This window comes from Schistocerca piceifrons, chromosome 1 (assembly GCF_021461385.2).
Source record: "Schistocerca piceifrons isolate TAMUIC-IGC-003096 chromosome 1, iqSchPice1.1, whole genome shotgun sequence".
Taxonomy (NCBI): domain Eukaryota; kingdom Metazoa; phylum Arthropoda; class Insecta; order Orthoptera; family Acrididae; genus Schistocerca; species Schistocerca piceifrons.
This window is the reverse complement of record NC_060138.1, coordinates 1,116,524,074-1,116,548,042: the sequence shown is the minus strand read 5'-3', so window position 1 is coordinate 1,116,548,042 and position 23,969 is coordinate 1,116,524,074. Positions and strand designations below refer to the sequence as shown.

General features: G+C 40.6%; 1 protein-coding gene across 1 annotated transcript in view; it reads left to right on the top strand.

Annotated features, from left to right (window-relative positions):
- LOC124778121 overlaps positions 1–23,969 on the top strand; it is a 76,112-nt gene that overhangs the window by 40,959 nt on the left and 11,184 nt on the right. Inside the window, exon 3 of the mRNA XM_047253622.1 lies at positions 8,452–8,650. Within this exon, the coding sequence (XP_047109578.1) occupies positions 8,452–8,650 (199 nt within the window). The remainder of the gene's footprint in view (positions 1–8,451; positions 8,651–23,969) is intronic.

The following is a 23,969-nucleotide window of genomic DNA, read 5'->3' as shown; positions in this document are numbered from 1 at the left end:
ATTAGTTACAAATTGAAAATAACTTGTCACAATCCGAAACAGGCGTTTTGTTTTGATGTAAATTTACGTATGTGAGGATTACTTGGACCAAAGCAGGTCGTGGGTCCAAGTATCCCTTTTATACGGTTATTAGTACACCAGCGTACACTTTCATCAATAACATTTTAAAGGTGGCTTATGGTTAAACATTGACATAGAAATTCAATAAAGTACTCCTTACGGAATAAAAGAGAGCGCTTACTGCATTGAAAATATCGTTTCTTCACACGCTGGCCAAAGAAGTTGTAAGACGAGAGAACCAGTACACATGTTATACCATTAACATAACCTCCAGTAAACTCTAGCAGCAACTCGTGGAAGTACGTGTGTGCAAGAGCCTGCTGAGTGCTGCTATCTCGGGGATGAACGAAGAACTACATTGAATATTTCAGTAAACCGATACAAGGAACGCCATAAATCACTTTAACGTACTGGGTTCAAATAATCCTCCTCCCCCACCCCTCCGGGGTCCAAGTAATCCTGATTAGTAGTAACGAAAAAACGGAGAGTTTTAGGACGTATTTTGTACTGATTTTTTTTTTTCTTGGTTAGGTGTGAGGAACGGTGTTTAGAATTAATCCTGACACACACTATAAATTAAACGTCTGTCCCAGAAGACACTTGTTGACAAGAAAGGTATTATCTGTATTATCTGTTGATTTTGTACCGTTAGTTCCATACATAGTTGTACACACTTTCAGGTATGAGACATTCGAAATGTCTTTGAGTGCTGTGCGCATTTCCATACAGGCCTCCTTCCCCCAAAATCGCAAAGGCTCAGTTCAGGTCAGTGATGGCCCAGTCGGCTGATGATGTGGAAATCCTGCACGTCGAGACCGCTTGCTATCTGAAGCCGTTGTGTGCACGTGGTGCGGAAACGATACAACTCGTTCAGGCCTATTAAGCGGAGCAGAGATGAATAATGAACCATCATAGCGACGACGCGAGCCGCAAACGGCGAAATCCACTGACACACAAGACTTTGACAAAGGCTAGACTGTTACGGCGTGGCACCTGCGAACGAGAATCTCAGAAACGGCGAAGCTAGTCATCTGTTCGTGTGCTACTGTCGGGAGGAGCTGCGCAAGCTGCGAGAGGCGTTCAATAAGTAATGCAACTCATTTTTTTCTCCGGCAGTTTCGATTGAAAATTGCGAAATTCTTGAGGAACATCGTGGAGTATTCCCGCTTCAGCCCCTACAGTTTCATGAAGTTGCTACAGGTGACGGCGCTATACACAGCCTCTAAATTGCGTCTGTATCAGAGGTGCGTTCCAAGCAGAGAGCTGTCTTTGAGTTTCTTATGGCGGAAAACCAGAGCATCACAAATATTCACAGGCGCTTGCAGAATGTCTTTGGAGACCTGGCTGTGAACAAAAGCACGGTGAGTCATTGGGCTAAGAATTGAAATCATCGCAACAAGGTTGCACAAACCTGTACGACCTCTCGCGTGCCACCCAACCGCACCAAGCTGACTGTTGCCGTGTTGGGACGTGCGGACACTCTCATTCAGTATGATCGACGGATCATAATGAAACACCTCGCTGCTCAACTGAACGTCTCTATTGGCAGTGCCAACAAACTCGTCGACTAGTTGGGGTACCCGAAAGTGTGAGCCGACTGGGTTCCTCGGTGTGCGTTATGAGGCTGATAGTGACTTTTTTTTGTCGAACGTCGTGACTTTCGTTCATCACCTCCAATCGAAAAAAAAACGGCAATCCCTGGAGTGGCGTCATATGACCTCTCCATCAGCCGGTAAAGCCATGGCGATGGTCTTCTGAGACTCTGAAGGGAATGTTCTGTTTGATGTCCTCCACTGTGGTGTAGTAATCAACTGTGAAGTGTACTGTGCAATCCTCAGAGTTCAGCATGTTCGTCGCCACAAAATGCAAACGAACCTCTCCTTCTCCATGAAAATGCAAGGCCTCACACAAATCTGCACACCCGAGAGGAGCACACAAAACTCCATTGAACTGTTCTTCCTGGCCCACTCTACAGTCTGGATCTCGCACCTTCTGACTTCCATCTGTTTGGCCCTATGAAAGTTGCACTCTGCAGCAAGCAATACATGGATGATGGGGAGGTTGTTGATACGAGAAGACTTTGGCTCCAACATCGTCCAGTAGTGAGGACATACAGGCCCGTCCAGTAAGGTGATTTCAGACAAAAAGTGTGTTGCAGTGCTTACTGAACGCCCCTCACAGTTGAAGGTCGGTGAAACTGGAAGTAGGCGACAAGGTATTGTACGTCCGCCCCTTACCACAGAACGTGAAATTCGAAGACTTGCCCGTCCTGTGAAGTAGGACAGGCGCAAACTATGGCAGACCTGATGACAGATTACAGTGCTGGTGTAGGCACAAGTGTTTCGGACCACACTGCTGAGCACCCATTTTTGAACAGCTGCAGACAAGCCCTACGCGCATCAGAAATTAATAAGTTCAGATTTCCGCGAACGGCTGCCTCCTATTCTGTTAGACGGTATTCCAATACCATATCAGAAAACAGTTAAGAACTTGGGTGTAACTTTGGATGAGCATCTCAACTGGGCGGAGAATACAGACGCATTGTGCCGGAAGACGTCCGCTTGTCTCTATGCTCTCAAAAAGTTTCGGAACATATTTCCACAGGACTTGAAACGCCAGCTCGTGCAAGCACTCGTTCTACCGAACCTCCACTATTGTGATGTGATTCAACAAGGCATGAGTAGTGAAAACAAAAGACGGCTAGAGCTAACCATGAATGCCTGTGTGCGTTACACCTGCAACATTCACCGATATGATCATGTTAGTGCTTCATACTCCGAGCTAGGGTGGCTGCGGCCGGACAAATTGCGTGACTACCACACTCTATGTCTACTTCACCGACTCCTCGTCGCTCAAGCACCCCAGTATCTTGCTTCAGAGATTAAACACCTTTCATGCCATCATAATCGAAGCACGATGTCACTCTTATTTGGTACCCTGACTGTGCCCACTCACAAAACAAAAAGTTTTGCAAACTCCTTCTCAGTTACCACTGTCCACCTCTGGAACAAACTGCCCTTTACCTTGCGCAAAATTCAATCCCCTGCTGTTTTTAAGAAGAAGTTGAAGCATTTCCTACTATCATCCTCATAGCGTTTTCCACAAAATTAATGTACAAGGCCAATCCTCTCCTCTGTCAAATAGCAAAGCTAGTGTCTCCTATCTTGCTCCTTCCTCTTCTTCCTCTTCATCTATCTCTATTAACCATGCAATCTTCTTTTCATTTATATTCCCTTAATTACGTTACATCGTGTCTCTATTCTTCTCCTCCCTTCACCATCAGTCTCCCTTATACTCCCTGCTGCTAGCACTCCTATCTAAAATCTGTCTCTTTCATAATGTCTAATTATAACAGTACTTATCTACGAATATAAACTCTATATGTATGTATTTTTCCAAGTGTGCCTTTGTAATTGTTTATTTCACTTTCTGTACTAGATGTAGTTTAACATGCCTACCAAAACATATGAATGTAAAATAAGTAGAATGCCTGGTTAGATGTAAGAGTGGGCCTGATAGCCCTAATCTTGCCAGGTTAAATAAATAAATAACTAAATTTCCACCTTAACAGAACGACATCATCAGCTACGATTGCAGTGGATCCATGGCAAATTCTCGTTTGATTTGATAAATCATGTCTTTGGTTACACCAGGACGATTTTCGTACCTGGATACGCCGTCATCTAGGCGGGTGGATGCACGAAACATGCACTGTCCCATGGACACAGGCTGGTGGGGACAGTATTATGCTATCGAGGACATTCCACCTGGGCATCCACAGGACCAGAGATTGTAATCGAAGGCACCATAACAGCTGTGGTAGCCGGCCACGGTGGCCGAGCGGTTCTAGGCGCTTCAGTCCGGAACCGCGCGACTGCTATGGTCGCAGGTTCGAATCCTGCCTCGGGCATGGATGTGTGTGATGTCCTTAGGTTAGTTAGGTTTAAGTAGTTCGACATTCTAGGGGACTGATGACCTCAGATGTTAAGTCCCATAGTGCTCAGAGCCACTTGAACCATTTGAACAGCTGTGGTGTACACAAACATCACTGGACACCACTTATATTCCTTCAAGCTTGATGTCTTCCCTGACAGCGATGGCATCTCCCAGCAGGTTAACACTCTGTGTCAAAAGACAGAATGGTGCTATAGTCGTTTATGTATCGTGATAGTGCACTCACGCGGTGTCATTGCTAGGATGTTCAGGCCCCAGACAAGCGTTTTTAGCCGCTTCCCCAAATTTTTTATTTTAAATGTTGCTTTCTAGTATTAACGCAGATAGTCTTAATGTAAAAAAAATCGATCAACCCATTTTAAGCAACTGTTTCAAGGCTCTCAGTTTACATAAATTCGATACTTTACAAAACAATGCTTTCTTTCTAGCGTTTTTGTATGAGAACTCATTTATAATCCCGCTATAATCTAATGAGTGGGCTAAATCTGACTCTACTGTGATCAGAACTAATCCAACAAGCTGCTCTCCCTCATTGTAGTTCTCGAATAATTTGAAGTTGAATGACCAGTCTGCTTGGGCAACTGGCAAGTGCAGAAAATCAGCAAGGCTACCTTCACATTTGGAAGTAGCCTACGTTATTAAAATCGCACTTATGAATAGCATTGAGAAGATACCGAGGGGGAAGTGGCTTAGACATAAATTAGTTGCATGAAACTTTTTTTAATTGCAAAATTTCTTCTTTTATTTTTTGTTTATGAACTTTTATGCCGTACGGAGATGCTGTGTTTTCTATTCACTCTGATAGTGTAGCATCGTCAAGGTTTATATCGTTCCAAAAGAACCCAAACGTGGCCACCATTTGTCTGTGGCAGCATATCTTATAGTTCAGTTTCCTACAACTATATCTAGAATCACACCGAAAACATTTGGTTTAAAACTGTACTCTGGGCTCAGATTTGATTCCTTTTCTGCTGTTTCGTCTGCAAAGCATTTTCTTATTCTTTTCCTTATTTCTGTGCCGTGAAACGCTGCATTCAAGACAGGTGACATTCCGGTTTTTTCTACTACCTCACAATTTTCAGCGTAAATAGTATTCCATCTGTTTCTTACTTCATTTAATTCTTTCACTAGACTCTTAATGTCACCACTTCCAACATCTATTACGGATTCCTTCCCTTGAAGCACAACGTTACTACGTTTATCGCAGCTAATACTTTGTACCGTACTGAAGATATCAAGACCTACTAAAATGATTTCAAATACTTCTGAATGACTTTTGAGTCAGTATGTGCCTCTGCAGTAAAACAAATAATCTGGGTAGTTGCTTACCAAATGGATGCACGGCATCTGTGCGTGCAGACCGCGTCGTTTCTGACAGCTCGTACAGGTACGATCTAAGATTTTCTTTTAGAACTCTGCATATTTGGGGACCAGACTGTTACTTATACTTACACTAAAATCTGATATCATCCATTGGATACTGAAATACATTCATAAATATTACAACACTTGCGCGTATGGAATAATAATATGTTTTTCTGTACAGTGTGTAGTGTACTGGTAGTGCCTTACACGCAGAACCATGTTATTTTGCATTAATTTAAGCACTAGGTATATTGTGCATATGTTTTTTTAAACTATCCCACAGGTCCGACGAGGACCTCCAGCCTCTGGTCTCTTATTCAAAGTCATGGTTGCAGGTTTCAAAAGTTGCATTTAATTTGTTTAGTAAGGCACCCAGGCCAGCACGCCCCCCCCCCCCCTCCCCCCAGGAGCTTGTCCCCCTGCCCCACCCCCATCCCCCGCCCCAGCATAACGCTAGCTCTGCACTCACGTTGATGTCTTGGCCTCCAAATTCTCCGGCTCTGAACTCAATGGGACGATATGGAGCGCCAGCTCCACGTCCACAAACCACCGACCCATAGTTCGCGGGAACTGTCTGACCTGTGCACAGACAATGGTGACACGTACCACCACAATAATCATGAATTTATGACACATCCTAGTATATACAGTTCCATATGTGCAAAAATTTGTTGTGCATTCGGAACATTTGTACCAGATTGTATGGTAGGCAGAGATGAGGTACAGCCAGTAGGGCTGTATAAGCTATACCTTTAACTCAAGAAACATTTTTAATTACAGTAAACAAATTAGGTGTGTGTAAATTCTTAAGGGACCAAACTGCTTAGGTCACCGGTCCCTGGACTTACACACTACTCAAACTAACTTATGCTAAGAACGACACACACACCCATGCCCGAGGGATAACTCGAAGCTCCATTGGGAAGAGGCCGCGCAATCCGTGACATGGCGCCTCAAACCTAGCGGCCACTCCACGCGGCCATATTAGGTCATAATAGCAATACGTAAATCACAATTCTAGGCGACAATGACGATATGTTTGTCGTTTTATTCGTTTAGAAAAGTAAACTTGTACGACAGGCAGAGATAAGGGACTACTGCAGTGGTCACATTATTATTTACGACACTGCTGTATACAAATTATCCATTAAATAAGTACTTTAAAACAAGTAAAATGGAATTTGTAATGAGGTGATACGAAAATGGAGTCTCTTATTCGTGATTAATAAGGTAGCTTCGTAAAATATATTTATGAAGCTAGGTATCCATGATGCCCTTCTGGCTATGATAGTTAAAATTTTGATTCGAGATGCAGTTTACAGTTTTCATGTAAACGTAAACACTACTCACAGATTAGGCCTTTGACCTGTTCTGACAGTCCGACTGCTGCCTGTACGAGGAGCGATTTATAGTCGTGGGATATGTGATCAGCGTGTTGGCAATTTCTCCAGCCGTTACTGTCAAAACGTGAATCCAGCTGATGACGTTTTTAATGCTTAGTTTTGACCCTTACTTGACAGTTTTCACATTATTTAAAATACGTTGAGTTTACTCCGAACTCTAAGCTTTCTAGTGACCTTTAAATTATCAAAAGGTAAGTTGTTTTTATAACTATGTAACCACTGAAGGAAAGTGTTTAGTCAATTCACGTATCGGTTTGTATTCTGTAATAGTTTAGCACGATTTTCGGTTTTTCTTACACAAGACGTGACCACTGTCAAAGTACATCAAGTATCGACCACAATTATATCTTTAGATTAGATGCCATAAAAACAGTTGTACACTACTGGCCATTAAAATTGCTACACCAAAAAGAAATGCAGATGATAAACGGGTATTCATTGGACAAATATATTATACTACAACTGACATGTGATTACATTTTCACGCAATTTGGGTGCATAGATCCTGAGAGATCAGTACCCAGAACAACCACCTTTGGCCGTAATAACGGCCGTGATACGCCTGGGCATTGCGTCAAACAGAGCTTGGATGGCGGGTACAGGTACAGCTAGCTGCCCATGCGGCTTCAACACGATACCACAGTTCATCAAGAGTAGTGACTGGCGTATTGTGACGAGCCAGTTGCTCGGCGACCATTGTCTAGACGTTTTCAATTGGTGATAAATCTGGGGAATGTGCTGCCCAGAGCAGCAGCAGAACATTTTCTGTATCCAGAAAGGCCCACACAGGACCCTCAACACGCGGTCGTGCATTATCCTGCTGAAATGTAGGGTTTCGCAGGGATCGAATGAAGGGTAGAGCCACGGGTCGTAACACATCTGAAATGTACCGTCCACTGTTCAAAGTGCCGTCAATGCGAACAAGAGGTGACCGAGACGTGTAACCAATGGCACCCCATACCATCACGCCGGGTGATACGCCAATATGGCGATGACGACTACACGCTTCCAATGTGTGTTCACCGCGATGTCGCCAAACACGGATGCGACCATCATGATGCTGTAAATAGAAACTGGATTTATCCGAAAAAATGACGGTTTACCATTCGTGCACCCAGGTTCGTCGTTGAATACACCATCGCGATAGGCTACAATCCGACCTTTATCAAAGTCGGAAACGTGATGGTACGCTTTTCTCCTGCTTACACGAGGCATCACAACAACGTTTCACTAGGCAACGCTGGTCAACTGCTGTTTGTGTATGAGAAATCGGTTGGAAACTTTCCTCATGTCAGCACGTTGTAGGTGTCGCCACCGGCGCCAACCTTGTGTGAATGCTCTGAAAAGCTAATCATTTGCATATCACAGCATCTTCTCCCTGTCGGTTAAATTTCGCGTCTGTAGTATGTGGTGTGGCAATTTTAATGGCCAGTAGTGTCATTATTGTTCATCAAGAACTTTTCTTTTCTTTATGAAGTTGAAAGAACAGAATCTGAACATTATAAAATTTAGTTTCTCCGACTGCAGGAATTATATGTCGAAATTTGAGTGTGCAGACTTCTATTGTAGTACTCCGTAGTTGCTTGACAGTGTTGTAGTATCTGATACACGAACTAATTCAGTGCTGCAGTATGCGATGCACGGTCTAAAGCGGTATAACGGCCTACAGGAGGTGATCCGACTGGAGACCCAGTACTGGACGCTAGTGGACATCCCGAAGCAGGAGAAGCAGGAGACGGTGCCGGCGTTCGTGCTGCGCGCATGCGCCATCATGGAGAAGACGCAGAAGTCCGGCGAGGGCGTCAAGACGTCGGCCAAGCTCGCCGAGGAGGAGGAGAAGCGCCGCGAGCGCATCGACCGCCTCGAGAGTGAGTGAGCGACCGGCCACACTACACAGTCTTATTTCGCCTCATTGCTCTTGTTCCTGGAACCCCGAACATTTGCCGTGTTCCATCGATAGGTTCCCTGCTGTCGAAAAGAGCGGTGCGCTAGTAAATACGAATATATCTGTGAGTAGCTACCACATTCTAACATAACTGTCACGACACTTCGCCTCGATTTTGTTGTTTACCGCACCAGCAGCGCCCCAAGCGGCCAGTAACTTAAACTGTTCGGCGCGATCCTGAAAGCGAATAGTGGTAGTTTATTTTGATTTCTACAATGGTTTTTACAAGCTGGAGCGTTTGTAGCGCAATAAATTATAGCAACAACAGGAAGAAGACACCACTTGCAAACTACATGTGTAATAATGATTAATGTTTCGTTTTAGGAGCAGAAAATGGTTAGTTGGTAGCAGACGAGAAGACCTTATGAAAAAAGATCCAGTTTACCTACATTTAGAACAAAACCAGTTCACGAACGCAGACAATAATAAACTCGTGTAGAATGCAGTACCCACATTGTTTGACATCCCAAATATGCCACCTCAACTGATGATGAAGAGGAAACTGCCACAGATTCGACAATCCACCTAAAGCTGTAAAACAGTCCTATGACACAGAAGCAGCCAGTTCAACTCTCCATGTATCAGTGCCAAATTCGTGTGAATCTTCAACACAGACATGCTTTGACGATGAAGTGGTTAGATTAAGTGGAGTTATTCGTGTCTTACAAAAGCGTGTATTTCATTCACTTCTGTTGTTAGTCACTTGATTTTCCTTGCTTCCTTCGTGTGATGACATTATTTTGTTAGCACCTTGTTCACTGACAGATTGTTTGAAAATTAGTCAAATATTTGGTTTTGCGTGAAATGTACTGTAATCAGCTCGTTATAATGTTTTCAACATATTTCTCCAACTATTTGGCAGTTGCTTGTCCCACTTAGAATAATATAAAGATGAAGGTCGTACTTGTGGCAACAGGCGACAACAATGACAAAGTTGGCCTACAGAACGATAAATGAGCTGTCGATTGCTTTTGCATGTAGAGGTACATGTCTGTGCTTCTTACGTGTGAATCTGTTTGTTTATATTCTTCTGATATCAACGTGGTAAACTGCAGTTTTATCCAATGTCACAAGTGTTTCTTCACGAATGTGTTGTAGCTTGTCACTCGATTCACGGTTTTTATCCATACTTGCGCTTATTTTAGAATCATTTTTAGAAACATATATGCCTTCATATATCCCCTCTGATACTACACAAACGCTTAGAGGAAAGAAAATAACTCAAATATTTCGTAAATTACGTAGGAAATGGATACAAAACAAACATTATGCTTACGACACGTCTGACGTTCATTTTACTCGCCGCTCTCAAACGCTAACAACTTTTACAGCAGTGAGTGTCGCGACTGTTATGTTAGACTGTGGTAGCTACCAACTGAGATCGACCTATGTTTAATTTTAAGATCCATTCATACTTGACAGCACAGATCCGAACAATACATTTCGAAACTCAAATGGAGGCATTCACCAAGGCTGTCAATGGAACGAAACAGTCAACGTTTTTCGGGAAGAAACTATTGACACTGATAATGGGAAAGGTGTCTTCTTCTGCTAACAGCGGAAGTTAACCATTTTCACAGCGATCTCGCATATTATAGTAGTAGATTTCGTGCTTTTTGTTCATTTTCTTCTTCTTCTTCTTCTTCTTCTTCTGCTTTTACGCGGGGACACTTCTGTCAACCATTTTCTGGCCATCTTCTTCAGTACTTATTCTTTCCGAATTGCCCAGTACCGTTTCATTCGTTCTGATATTTTTTGACATTCATCATCTGTGAATACCCATTTTACTGTTTGTCATTTGTCTATTTTTGGTTTAAATCTTTTTTTTATGTTTTTCATCTTCTTTAAATTTTCCGTTTTGTTTTGCATATCGTCCAGGGTCAATTCTAGCTCTTTGATCTCCTCCCTGATTTCCTTTATCCACCCTACCTGTTGCTTCATGTTCCAAAATTTCTCTATAATTTTTCTTAGTAATAAGGTTTCTGGTGCCCTCATAATCTGACCAAAAGAGAGATCCTTTTCTTCCATCCACTATCTGTAATGGGCTCCAGTTCACTGTACACCATTTCATATGGCATTATCTGCCACTGTCCAACTTTTTGATAGTTCTTATTTATCCAAGTTCTATTCTTCTCTCTACTTTTAAAATTTTGTCGATTCTCTTTTTCTGGGTGACTTTACAAACAGTTTCACTTCTGTACGTCACCTCTGGTTGAACTACCATTTCGTTAATGTTTTAATTTAGTTTTCATTGAGAGATATTTTTATTGAATATAGATCATATTAATTTTTGAGGTTGTATCATTTTATTAGATCTTTATTGCCAAGCAGGTTTGTAGTCCAAGCTGTATGCAATAATTTCTCCTAAGTATTTAAATTTTTCATTAATTTTACTTTCCTGTTCTTTCCTGTTATGAGGTTGATTACTTGTGAATATGCTACCATTATCTTGGTCTTTTCAAATGATATCTGGAGTCCAATTTTTATATATATATTGTAGGCTTCTTACTCAATTCCTGATTTAATTATCCACTAATGCTAAGTCATTTGTCAGCCCCAGGCAATTTAAGTTTATATGATCTTTTTTGGTTCCAATTCTTATGTTTTCAGCATTTTTCTTGTAACATTCCCTCATCACACAATTCAGACCACAGTAGAAAAGTAATTGCAATAGACCATCTCCATGGCTTAATCTTGTTGTAATCATAAATGCCTCCTCATGTATTTCTCCTCTGAACTTTACTTTCGATTTGGTGATTGTTCGAATTAAGTTTATCAAAATTAATTTTGGGCTTGCGACCGAAATTACTTAGTAACTTTATCATTGAATGTCTGTGGATACATCATGTGCTTTTTTGAAGTCTATAAAGGTTCTGATGTGATGTTTCAGTTTTCTTTCGTAGCAGTCCATTACCAATTTCAGACTGATTATCTATTCTGGGCAACTTCTCCAGGGTATAAATCTTCCTTGGTATTCTCTTAGTTCCAGTTCAAGTTAATCTTTATAACGACTGTATGGACTTCATAGTTTTCAGAACATTATTTTGCTGTGTTTTCATGACACACTGCAAATGTTGCATGATAAATTGGATATTTTTTACATTGAGTATTCTTCCCCAGTAGAGGCCAGGTAAAGAAAAGTTATTTAGATAAGAACACAAATTTATCAAGCGAAATTCATTGAATAACCTTCTGTTTAAGAGACAGTGGCAGTTCTGTTAAAGTAGAAAAATGCAAAGTAAGAAGAACACAATAGAAAAGGCCATCAGCCTCTATGTACTATATTACAAATATTATTTGATGTGTTTGTATGTGTATATTTTCAGTTGTCAATGTAGAAAAGGTTCTCAGGTAAAGACATTAGATGTCGTTGAGAAATTCCTGCAATATTTCATTGGTGCAACTGACCAACATCTTCAGATCACTTGCACTAATGGAATACTATGGGAATTTCATGATGACACCCAGTTGACTGTTTTGAAGTTTGTTTCACTTCTCAGAAATTTGCTGTACAATATTGATCAGAAATATCCATAATGAATTTTGCTTTGCCCATTAACAAACTTTATCAATACTAGTTCCTTAATTCTGATACTATATTCTGACTTTTTGTATCACATATCTCATCTCATAACTTCACTTTTATCATTCAGTGTTGGGCTATGCAAGCTGATGTCATAATGACACTGGCTCTTGTGTGAACACTTCACCATTTGACGGTATTGTCAGTTGCCTTTCCATTCCATTCTATTGATGTTTAGTGTGAATTGACATCTAGGCATAAAATCAAACCTCCCTTCAGTAGCCTCTCAAATCCACAACTTTTGCAGTCACTTTTCATTCAGCTGTAAGTCCATAGCCTCTCATGTCAGAGGTGATTTGAAATTGTTGAATAATAATGTTTGTTTATTCAGTATAAGTTAAAAAAATATTGTTCAACTTCAAAAATGGCCATTGTCAAGTGCTGTCACCAACAGCTTGTCAGAGTTCAAGATGCACATTGTTATCTGAAGCTGTGAAGCGAAACCACCACCTGTTGCTCCCATCATTCTGCTAGGTACTCCACTAACTCACTGAAGGAAAACTCTCTAGAGCCAGCCACGACCCCCTCCCTCCACCCCCTTTTCCAGCTCAGACAGAACCCTTTATTACATTGGTTTGTGGCACCACTCTTAATCACGAATCAGTTTTTCAAATGACACTGAAAAGCCAATGTTAAATGCGATTAATTGAATCAAAATAGTATATGTGGACCCTCATAGACAGGTAGGTCAATTTTTTGCAAATCATCTTCATAATATATTGACTGCATAAGAATAGAAGGGTTAAAACTACTCTGGTGGATGTACCTATCTTGTGGTTGTTGGTTGCCTGGGGTTGTAGATTCACAGATGCACTTTTACCATTGGGGTGATTTGACTTTATAACTAAGAAAAGAAAGCTTCAAGTAACTTTTTTATTATTTTTTGGTTTGAAAAAGAAGGAAAAAAAACGTAATCTTCCACCTGGCGTACTCAGAGTTTCCAATATATTGCTCCTCACCTTCAAACAATCAGAATCACTGGCCTAAGTGACTCTACATTGACATTTTGAAAAAAAAAAAAAAAAAAAAAAATCAGGACTTCTGCCGGGTGTTCGCGTTGTTCTCGCACGATATTTCGATGGCATAACTCACTACCTTCTTCAAGTGCTACCTGAGAATGGTCCTTGGGCTGATGAAGTCCAGTGTTTATGCATGCAGTCTGCACTGCATCAGGTGTTCCCTCTGCCGTCTGTGCCCACCAGACACAGCTCCCATGGTCCTTTCTGGTTGCTGATGTTCCCACTGCCATCCATACCTCTTCTTCAAATCTTACCATGAATAGGTTGGCAACCACTGGTGATAGAGAGCTGCCTATTGCAACCCCTTCTGCTCGCTCATAAAATTGACCCCCATATAGGAAGTAGGTTGAGGTTAGTGCATGCCTGAATATATGGGGATCAATTCTATGAGTAAATGGGAGGGGTGGCAATAGGCAGCCCTCTATCACCAGTGGTTGCCAGCCTGTTGATGGAAATATTTGAAGTGGAGGAGGCACTTATATTGGCCACATAAGAACGCTAGTGCTTTTTTAGATAGGTGGGTGACACCTTTGTCATTTGGCCCCATAGCAGAAAGAAGCTAGATGATTTTCTGCAACATCTGAATTTATGCCACCCGAATGTAACATTCAAAATGGAACTGGAGAAGGATGGATAATTCCAATTCCTGGATGTATTAGTCAAGAGGAAGGCTGATGGCACATTTGGGCACAGTGTGTACCGCAAACTGACACACACTGACTTATATCTGCAAGCCAACAGCTGCCACTATCTGGCACAGAAGAACGGGGTGCTCAAAACTCTAGTCCACAGAGCACGTACTCTGTCAGACCCTAACAGTTTGGTGATGGAAACAGAACACTTACAGTCAGTGTTCAGCAAGAATGGATTCTCATCTGGAGACATCCAGAAGGCACTTCGACCTGCCAGTCAACCACAGGATCCAGTAGAAGAACCAGAAAAGGCAAAAAGGGTGCCATATGTGCCACATGCTGGCCATATCTCTGCTAATATCAGTAGAATTCTCATGAAACATGGCATCTGGAGCGTATTTTTCCCACTCACTAAGATTGGGACAATGTTGGGGAATGTAACGGATGACCTGGAATTACAGAAGCCAGGCATTTACAACATACCATGTGAGTGTGGGATGTCATACATCAGACAGACAACCAGGACTGTGCACATCAGGTGTAAAGAACACCAGAGGCACACCAGACTCAGACAGGCAACTATATCAGCCATAGCAGAACATTGTCTAGAGCTTGGTCACTCGATGAACTACAGTGGCACCAAGGATGTCACACAGACCCCTAGACATTGGGACAGTGTCATAAAAGAGTCCATCAAGATCATGGAGGATCTCATCAACCGTGACACTGGATACCAGCTCAGCACAGCTCTTGAAATTCTGAAAGCTCAATGCAAGACACATCGAGATTTCACAAGGAATAGGAGTGGGGACCAAGAAAATAGCCACAAGACAGAGCACCAGACACTACAGATTTGTCCTGACACTCCTGAGATGATGATCAAGACCCCTAGAGGGTGTGCAAGTCGGGTGCGGATGGCGGTCAGAACACCAGCGACCACAGAGGACCACAGGAGCCGGGCGTGGACTGCAAACATAACATTCGATGTGGCGCGGACCAATTACGAAGCGCCCGGCAAGAAATAGAAGTGGAGACAAAGGAAACAGCCAGGATACAGAGCACCAGACACTACAGACGATGTCTGCAACCCCAGAGAGCAGCTGAGCTGGGCACAGACAGCAGCGGGAACACCAGTAACCAGAGAAGACCATGGGAGCCGCATCTGGTGGGCACGGACCACAGAGAGAACACCCAATGTGGCATAGACTGACTGGGGAGCGCCCAGCACTTTACACGCATAAATAGTGGACTCGAACTGCCCAAGGACCATTCTCAGGTAGCACCTGTAGAAGACAACGAGTTACACCGTCAAAATATCACATGAGAACGCTGCAAACATTCAGCAGAAATCCTGTTTTTTCAAAATGTCAACAGATCTCCGGGAATGCCTGAAGAATTAACTCAACATTGTCAAAAACTGGGACTGTTTCTTTTGTTGTGTTGGCCTCTGAGGTCATTCCCATGACATTAGACAAGACCTGCATCAGAACTGTGAGTATTGTGAATCAAATTAAGGTTCAAATAATTTTTAGTTTCTGTTCATGACCAATTCAGAGTCTCTCACAGAGTCTTGGTTCTGTTCACATGCAAATTGTGCCTATAGTACATTGTTTGAACCAAGCTTAAAGGGGTATCAAGAAGCTGGAAACAAAAAACAAATATCACTAGAAAAATGTCAAAATAAAAAAAAACAGAATGTCATCATGATGTCTATCAAAAGATTCATTTTTGTCAGAGTATTACCAAACTGAAATTTGATTTGGTCTAAGCAAAGTATTAAGAGATGTATCATATTAGATTAGATTAGATTAGATTAATACTAGTTCCATGGATCATGAATACGATATTTCGTAATGATGTGGAACGAGTCGAATTTTCTAATACATGACATAATTAGGTTAATTTAACAACATACTTAAGTTAATATAACAACTTTATTTTTTTGTGTTTTTTGTTTTTCTTTATTTTTTATTTTTATTTTTTTTATTTTTTAAATATTTTTTTTCTTTTTTTCTTAATTTATATCTAAAAATTCCTCTATGGAGTAGAAGGAGTTGTCATTCAGAAATTCTTTTAATTTCTTCTTAAATACTTGTTGGTTATCTGTCAGACTTTTGATACTGTTTGGTAAGTGACCAAAGACTTTAGTGCCAGTATAATTCACCCCTTTCTGTGCCAAAGTAAGATTTAATCTTGAATAGTGAAGATCATCCTTTCTCCTAGTATTGTAGTTATGCACACTGCTATTACTTTTGAATTGGGTTTGGTTGTTAATAACAAATTTCATAAGAGAGTATATATACTGAGAAGCTACTGTGAATATCCCTAGATCCTTAAATAAATGTCTGCAGGATGATCTTGGGTGGACTCCAGCTATTATTCTGATTACACGCTTTTGTGCAATAAATACTTTATTCCTCACGGATGAATTCCCCCAAAATATAATGCCATATGAAAGCAATGAGTGAAAATAGGCGTAGTAAGCTAATTTACTAAGATGTTTATCACCAACATTTGCAATGACCCTTATTGCATAAGTAGCTGAACTCAAACGTTTCAGCAGATCATCAATGTGTTTCTTCCAATTTAATCTCTCATCAATGGACGCACCTAAAAATTTGGAATATTCTACCTTAGCTATATGCTTCTGATTAAGGTCTATATTTATTAATGGCGTCGTACCATTCCCTGTACGGAACTGTATGTACTGTGTCTTATCAAAATTCAGTGAGAGTCCGTTTACAAGGAACCACTTAGTAATTTTCTGAAAGACAGTATTGACAATTTCATCAGTTAATTCTTGTTTGTCAGGTGTGATTACTATACTTGTATCATCAGCAAAGAGAACTAACTTTGCCTCTTCATGAATATAGAATGGCAAGTCATTAATATATAATAAGAACAACAAAGGACCCAAGACTGACCTTTGTGGAACCCCATTCTTGATAGTTCCCCAGTTTGAGGAATGTGCTGATCTTTGCATGTTACGAGAACTACTTATTTCAACTTTCTGCACTCTTCCAGTTAGGTACGAATTAAACCATTTGTGCACTGTCCCACTCATGCCACAATACTTGAGCTTGTCTAGCAGAATTTCATGATTTACACAATCAAAAGCCTTTGAGAGATCACAAAAAATCCCAATGGGTGGTGTTCGGTTATTCAGATCATTCAGAATTTGACTGGTGAAAGCATATATGGCATTTTCTGTTGAAAAACCTTTCTGGAAACCAAACTGACATTTTGTTAGTACTTCATTTTTACAGATATGTGAAGCTACTCTTGAATACATTACTTTCTCAAAAATTTTGGATAAAGCTGTTAGAAGGGAGATTGGACAGTAATTGTTGACATCAGATCTATCCCCCTTTTTATGCAAAGGTATAACAATAGCATATTTCAGTCTATCAGGGAAAATGCCCTGTTCCAGAGAGCTATTACACAGGTGGCTGAGAATCTTACTTATTTGTTGAGAACAAGCTTTTAGTACTTTGCTGGAAATGCCATCAATTCCATGTGAGTTTTTGCTTTTGAGTAAGTTTATATTTTCCTAATTTCAGTGGGAGAAGTGGATGAGATTTCAATTGTATCAAATTGCATAGGTATGGCCTCTTCCATTAACAGCCTAGCATCTTCTAATGAACACCTGGATCCTACTATATCCACAACATTTAGAAAATGATTATTAAAAATATTTTCAACTTCTGACTTTTTGTTCGTAAAGTTTTCATTCAATTTGATGGTAATACTGTCTTCCTCTGCTCTTGGTTGACCTGTTTGTCTTTTAATAATATTCCAAATTGTTTTAATTTTATTATCAGAGTTGCTGATTTCAGACATGATACACATACTCCTGGATTTTTTAATAACTTTTCTTAATATAACACAGTAGTTTTTATAATTTTTTATAGTTTCTGGGTCACTATTCTTTCTTGCTGTCAGATACATTTCCCTTTTCCGGTTACAAGATATTTTTATACCCTTAGTAAGCCATGGTTTGTTACAAGGTTTCTTACGAGTATATTTAACTATTTTCTTGGGGAAGCAGTTTTCAAATGCATTTACAAAAATGTCATGAAATAAATTATATTTTAAATTGGCATCAGGTTCACGGTACACCTCATCCCAGTCTAACTGCTGTAGGCTTTCCCTGAAATTTGCAATTGTTAAATCGTTGACTGAATGTACTACTTTGGAGGACTGTTTAGTATTGCTGAATGGAGCTATGTCATATATTGTAACTAGCTGTGCACCATGATCAGAAAGACCATTCTCAACAGGCTGTGCATTTATCTCGTTAAACTTATCTTGGTCTATAAAGAAGTTATCTATCAGTGAGCTGCTATCCTTTACCACCCGAGTAGGAAAATCAATAATGTGTGTCAAATTGAAAGAACCGAGTAATACTTCAAGGTCATTTTTCCTATTACCCTCTTTCAGAGAATCTACATTGAAGTCCCCACAAATAATAATTTGCTTCCCCCTGTCTGACAGATAGCACAACAAGGAGTCCAAATTTTTCAGAAATAGATGAAAATTTCCTGATGGGGACCTATATACAGTTACAATTATAAATGTGCCTTTATTTAATTTAAGCTCACAGGCACATGCTTCTATATGTTTCTCTACACAAAACTTTTTTGTTTCTATACTTTTTGCACAATGATAACTTTTGACATATATGGCAACTCCTCCTTTCTCCATATTTTCTCTCATTACATGTGCAGAGAGCTTATATCCACTTACATTTACCTTATCCATATCAGTAACAATGTGATACTAGTATCTGTATTGATGTAATCAATTAGTAACACTTATGCATCACCTTTTGACCTTCCCAGTCCTGAGCTTACATTTTGTGAATGAAAAGTTTATATAGGTGACCGTTGTGTTGCTTTGGGGCAAATTAAGACTAAAATTACTAAATTTAAAGAATTGTTGTGATCCACCAAAGTGCCAGGACAGAAATATGTTTTTTTTCTTTTTTTGTTCTAGTGATGACATGTTTCCAGGAATTCCTTTCATTTGATTGTGTTTATAAACTGACAGCTGAAATACATAGATATATTTAAATAGGTACCATAAAATGTGATATATTTTTATTATCACATCTGACAAAGCAATCACATGATTTTTCACCTGAGGGGACTTTATAAAGTAAGTTACTCATTACGATGGCAGGCCAAGCAACATTTACTGAATGCTGCACTATAACTCAAAATGACACAGGTACAGCATACTATTTCTTCAACACCCTCATCAAGTCTGTGTAAAAAACGCTCAGAACATTCCACCAACTGTTCAACTGTTCAATTTCTCGATGCTAGAGACCCAGCTTTTGGTCACAGAACCATTTGGAAGCCACTGTGTGAAAGTTTTCATCGTTGACAAGTCTGTGATTGTTGCAAATCAGTTTTTTTATTGTCTGAACAGTGTTGTCTATGGTTGATGTCCATAATCTAACTTCCCCATCAGTGTCACCCACATCTGTGTGCCTATGGTCAAATTATTGGCACCATTCCACTATGGCTTCTGTTAGCCATTCGTCTACATCAGCAGGCTGGATATCATTCTGAAGAGTCTGCAGATCTGTGACGAAATCTGTAGTGTCTGACTCATTAGTTTTATGAAGTCTTGCTCTTCATTTAGGCTAGGACGAATTTTATTCCATGATTTTTGTAGAGTGGTTTTCTTTAATTCTTCTCAAACTTGGCAACTCTGTAAATTGCATCTTTTTGCTGAGTCTTTTCACTGCTTCAAAAAGATCACAACCCTCTTCTGTTTTCTCCACAAATTGCTGAGGTATTTCCTCCTGTAACACTGTAATGTCATTTTAAGCACTCAATAACACTCTGGCCCATTGATTGGATTATTGAAGGGGCAGAGAGGGGGCAAGGATGGCAAGAACATAGATTTTATGTCAGCTTAGTGAAGTTCAGACTCAGAGAGATGGCTTGGGGTTTTGGCTAGCAATGCAGTTGCACAGGATGGTGGATTTTTTTGATTTAAAGTACTTCTTAATAGCCAGAACAAGAGCACAAAAAACAATTCTTTAAACAAATTAACATTCATCTAAACAGTTTTTTGAAGTTTGTAATGAATGAGAAGTGCTGATGGGTTTATAATTTTGAAGGCTCCTGGTTTCTTATATTTGCCGATTATAAAAAAAAGCATGTTATGGTCACCACTTGTGTTGCTGCATGCTTTAATGGTCAGCCTGTCCTTTGTTAGTTTCACGTCTGTAACCGCTACATTTTTTGAGGCAGGATTTTTTTGAGGGAACATTTTATAGTTTAGCTCAATCTAATCAATATTGTGTAACTGATCGGCTACCAGTTTATTTTATGAGACTTTTTTTTAAAGATTTTTCAACAAACTTCCTACCTGCATCATCAGCAGCAGAAAGTTTCTCACCTGAAGTAGTAAATTGCCTAATGCCTTGCTGATTTCTCCCACAGTGAAGACCACCTTCACTTGCTTGCAATTCATCTTTTTCACCCCCCCCCCCCCCCCCAGATTTTTATCCAAATGAAAAGTTTTTCTTTGACAACAGGACCAGAAAGGGAGGTCCCTTGTATCTGCCCTGACAAAACCAAATCCACACAGTGTCATCTAACGAGGTCAAGTTTTGATTTTCCAGTGATTTTCAAGTTTTTAAGGCATTTTCACCACATATAGTTAAAGAAAAAGCTTCCAGATCTTGTCCGTTGTTTTCCCAGTCTTTAATGGTTGTCTCTAGAATACCCATTTCAGAGCCTAATTTAGTAACTGACTCACCTTTGTCAAGTCTTTGCAGAACACTTAGTTTCTGTCTGACTGTGCACATAGGAAATTTCCTGTTCTGGTTCGTTGCCATTTTTAGTCTTTCACAATCCCTTACACTTCATAATCACAATTAAAAATTGTACAAAACTACACTGAAACTTTGAAATTAAAAGGAATACAGTGAAAAAATGTGCACAGATAAAGCAGCAGATTTAAAGAGTACAGTGAAGTCAACAGTCTGGCAGTACAGTAGTCTGTCAACTGAGAATGCGTGATGAGTGTGACTCAAACAGACATCTCTTGTGACACTAACAAATCAAAGTGTTAAGCTGACACACCGTTCAGTGTGGAGCACAGATGACTGGTTGAACACGTGGTTAGTTAATCAAAGGTCAGATAATCGAGGTTCTGCTATAATAATTATTTGCAGACAGTTTAAGCCCAAACACCACAACCCAAAAAAGATCCATTACAGCATAAGATACACCAGCATTCTCACATCAACAAATTCTTTTTTGAGGTTATAATTTCTGGCTAAAATGTCTGTCAAAGATTTTTGGCTACATGTGATTTCAAAAAACCCTGTGATTTCAGTCCATAGAGTCCAAACAGTATCCCAGTTATGATCTTTTTAATCCATAGGAAGCCACAAACTCCTTCCTTGAGTAAACTTATCAGTTGTGATTCTTCAATTTCTCCCAGCGTACTTCATGATAAAAGAGTTCACAGGTGAGCAGCCGGGCGTTAGTGTCCAACGGGCACATTATTTCGCCAAGTGACCACGTTACCATCAGAAAGTTAAGTTTTATGGTCATGTAATAAATTTTTGGTCTGGACTGTTCTTGTACTTTTTGTAGCAAATCACTACTTAAATAATCAGTTTTTGAAAATATAATTTAATTGGAAAGATAAAAAATCTACTCATCAAGTGCTGGCAGAAGAACACACGTATAAAGGTATTAAAGTTTGTAAGTTTTCAGAACCAGTGGCTCCTCCTTCTGGCAAAAGGATTGAAGGGGAAGGAACAGAAGTGAAGGAAAAGGGATAGAATTTGGAAATGTTGCACAGAATCCTGTATCAGGGGAGACTTAAGAGACATGATGAGAAGGACAGACAGATTCTTGGAGACTGCACTGGATAAGATTTGAAAACCTGAGAGTTTGAAGGTGGAATATAAGGTAATACACAAGACAAAGATTACTGCCAAAACATCGTGCATGAGTTAATAAGAATCAAAAGTTAAGTGCATTGTATGTGGTAGAGGTGGGAAGGGGCAGTGAAAAATAGACAGGTCAGAAAATGAAAGATGTACAAGGTGCATTCAAGTTCTAAGGCCTCCGATTTTTTTTCTCCGGACTGGAAAGAGATAGAAACATGCACATTGTTTTAAAATGAGGCCGCGTTCATTGTCAATACGTCCCAGAGATGGCAGCACTGTACAGCAGATGGAATTTTACTGTCACCGGCGAGAATGAGAACTGTTTTAAATACTTAAAATGGTGACGTTTTCCTTACTTGAACAGCATGCAATCGTTCGTTTTCTGAATTTGCGTGGTGTGAAACCAATTGAAATTCATCGACAGTTGAAGGAGACATGTGGTGATGGAGTTATGGATGTGTCGAAAGTTTTAAGTTATGCAACCAACCACTGCTTCCCTTGAAATCATTGTAATCTATGCCACATGCAATTTGATGAGCATAATGTTGTAGGTCAGTATCAACCACATCCTGTAAATTCCATGAAGCATCCCTTATGCATGACATGATCATATTGCTGCAAACTTGTATATATATTATTCACAGTAAATACTCCTTTCTTTACTCCATTTCAGTTTTCTACGTATTTCATTTTCTGACTTGTCTATTTTTCATCATCCCCCCTCCAACCTCTATTACATACAATGCACTTAACTTTTCACTCTTATTAGCTCATGCACAATGATTTAGTATTAATTTCTGTCTTGCATATTATCCTGTCTTCCACCTTTAAGCTCTCAAGTTTTCAAATCTCATCCAGTGCAGTCTCCAACAATTAGTCTATGGGATTCTGGATACAGAATGTAATATACGTAATAAACAGTTCCCAAGTTTTCTATATAGACGTATATTTTACCATAAAGACTGGTATGTATGAACTCTGCATGAAGTACAAGGGCAGACTGAATTAAACATGGTGGCTTGTCAGAGCAGTTAATGTTCCAAAGATTGTAATTTGTGTGGTTGATGTTACCTATTGATGCCACACAGCCCCCTCCACCCGCAGTACGGAGTACGGCCTATAAGCCCTGAGGGGGGGGGGGGGGGGGGTGTCAGCGTCGGCATGAGTGTTGCGAGCTGGCAGGCACACGACCAGAAGCTCCATCTCCATCAGTTCGGCGTGCTAAGGTGCAGCGGGCGGCCGTCGGTCAAACTCATAATACGATAATACGAAAACTAACACGGGTGGGAAGGGGGGGCGATGATGCATCGACCAACTCGGGAGTGGCAGTGTGGGAGAGGAGGCGGTGTGTGAGCATGCCTTTCCCGAATGCATACTGATTCGTCCAAAGAAATGAAAGCTTGAACACATGACAGGTCGCATCTTGTGGGAGGAACAAGCTGTGCACTATCTTGACGTTGTGTTCCCCAGTGAGGGTCGAGTCTGTGCTGTTGGAGAGCAGTACAAGCACATGATTATCGAACACCATAATTGACATGTCATGTCAGGTGGCACATTGCAGTGTAAAAAGAAGGACGGGGCATCCGCGTCTCCAGTACCTGAAATGTCTTCAAAACCTGTGAATGGGGATGATGATGACATGCCTGAGGAATCTGTGAACTGTGGTGGTGACTCATTGGGCAGAGAAAACCCAACTGTAGGTTGAACAGACTCCTTAGCAGGTTCTTCATAAGAACAAGTGCTCGGGCAGTCGATTGGGATGGCAGAGGGGTGTCGGAGTGTACGAAGGCAGGCTTGAGCCTGTCTAGGGAAACCGTTTGCGAGCGATCTTTTATCATAATGTTGAACGTCGTCTCGCCCCTCTGAAGTACTTTGAAGGGGCCGAGGTAAGGGGGTTGTAAGGGTTGTCTGACAGATCGTCCCTGAGCATGACGTGTGAGCAAGTGCTGAGTGCAGTCGGCACGTAAGTGTCAGGTTGGGAATGGCTGACAGCTGGGTGTAGCCGGGTGTTTCTAAAGTGTGCATGCATCCTTCCGATAAAGTCTGGGAAGGAGGGGGAATCCCCAGGTTCTTGGGGGAGAATT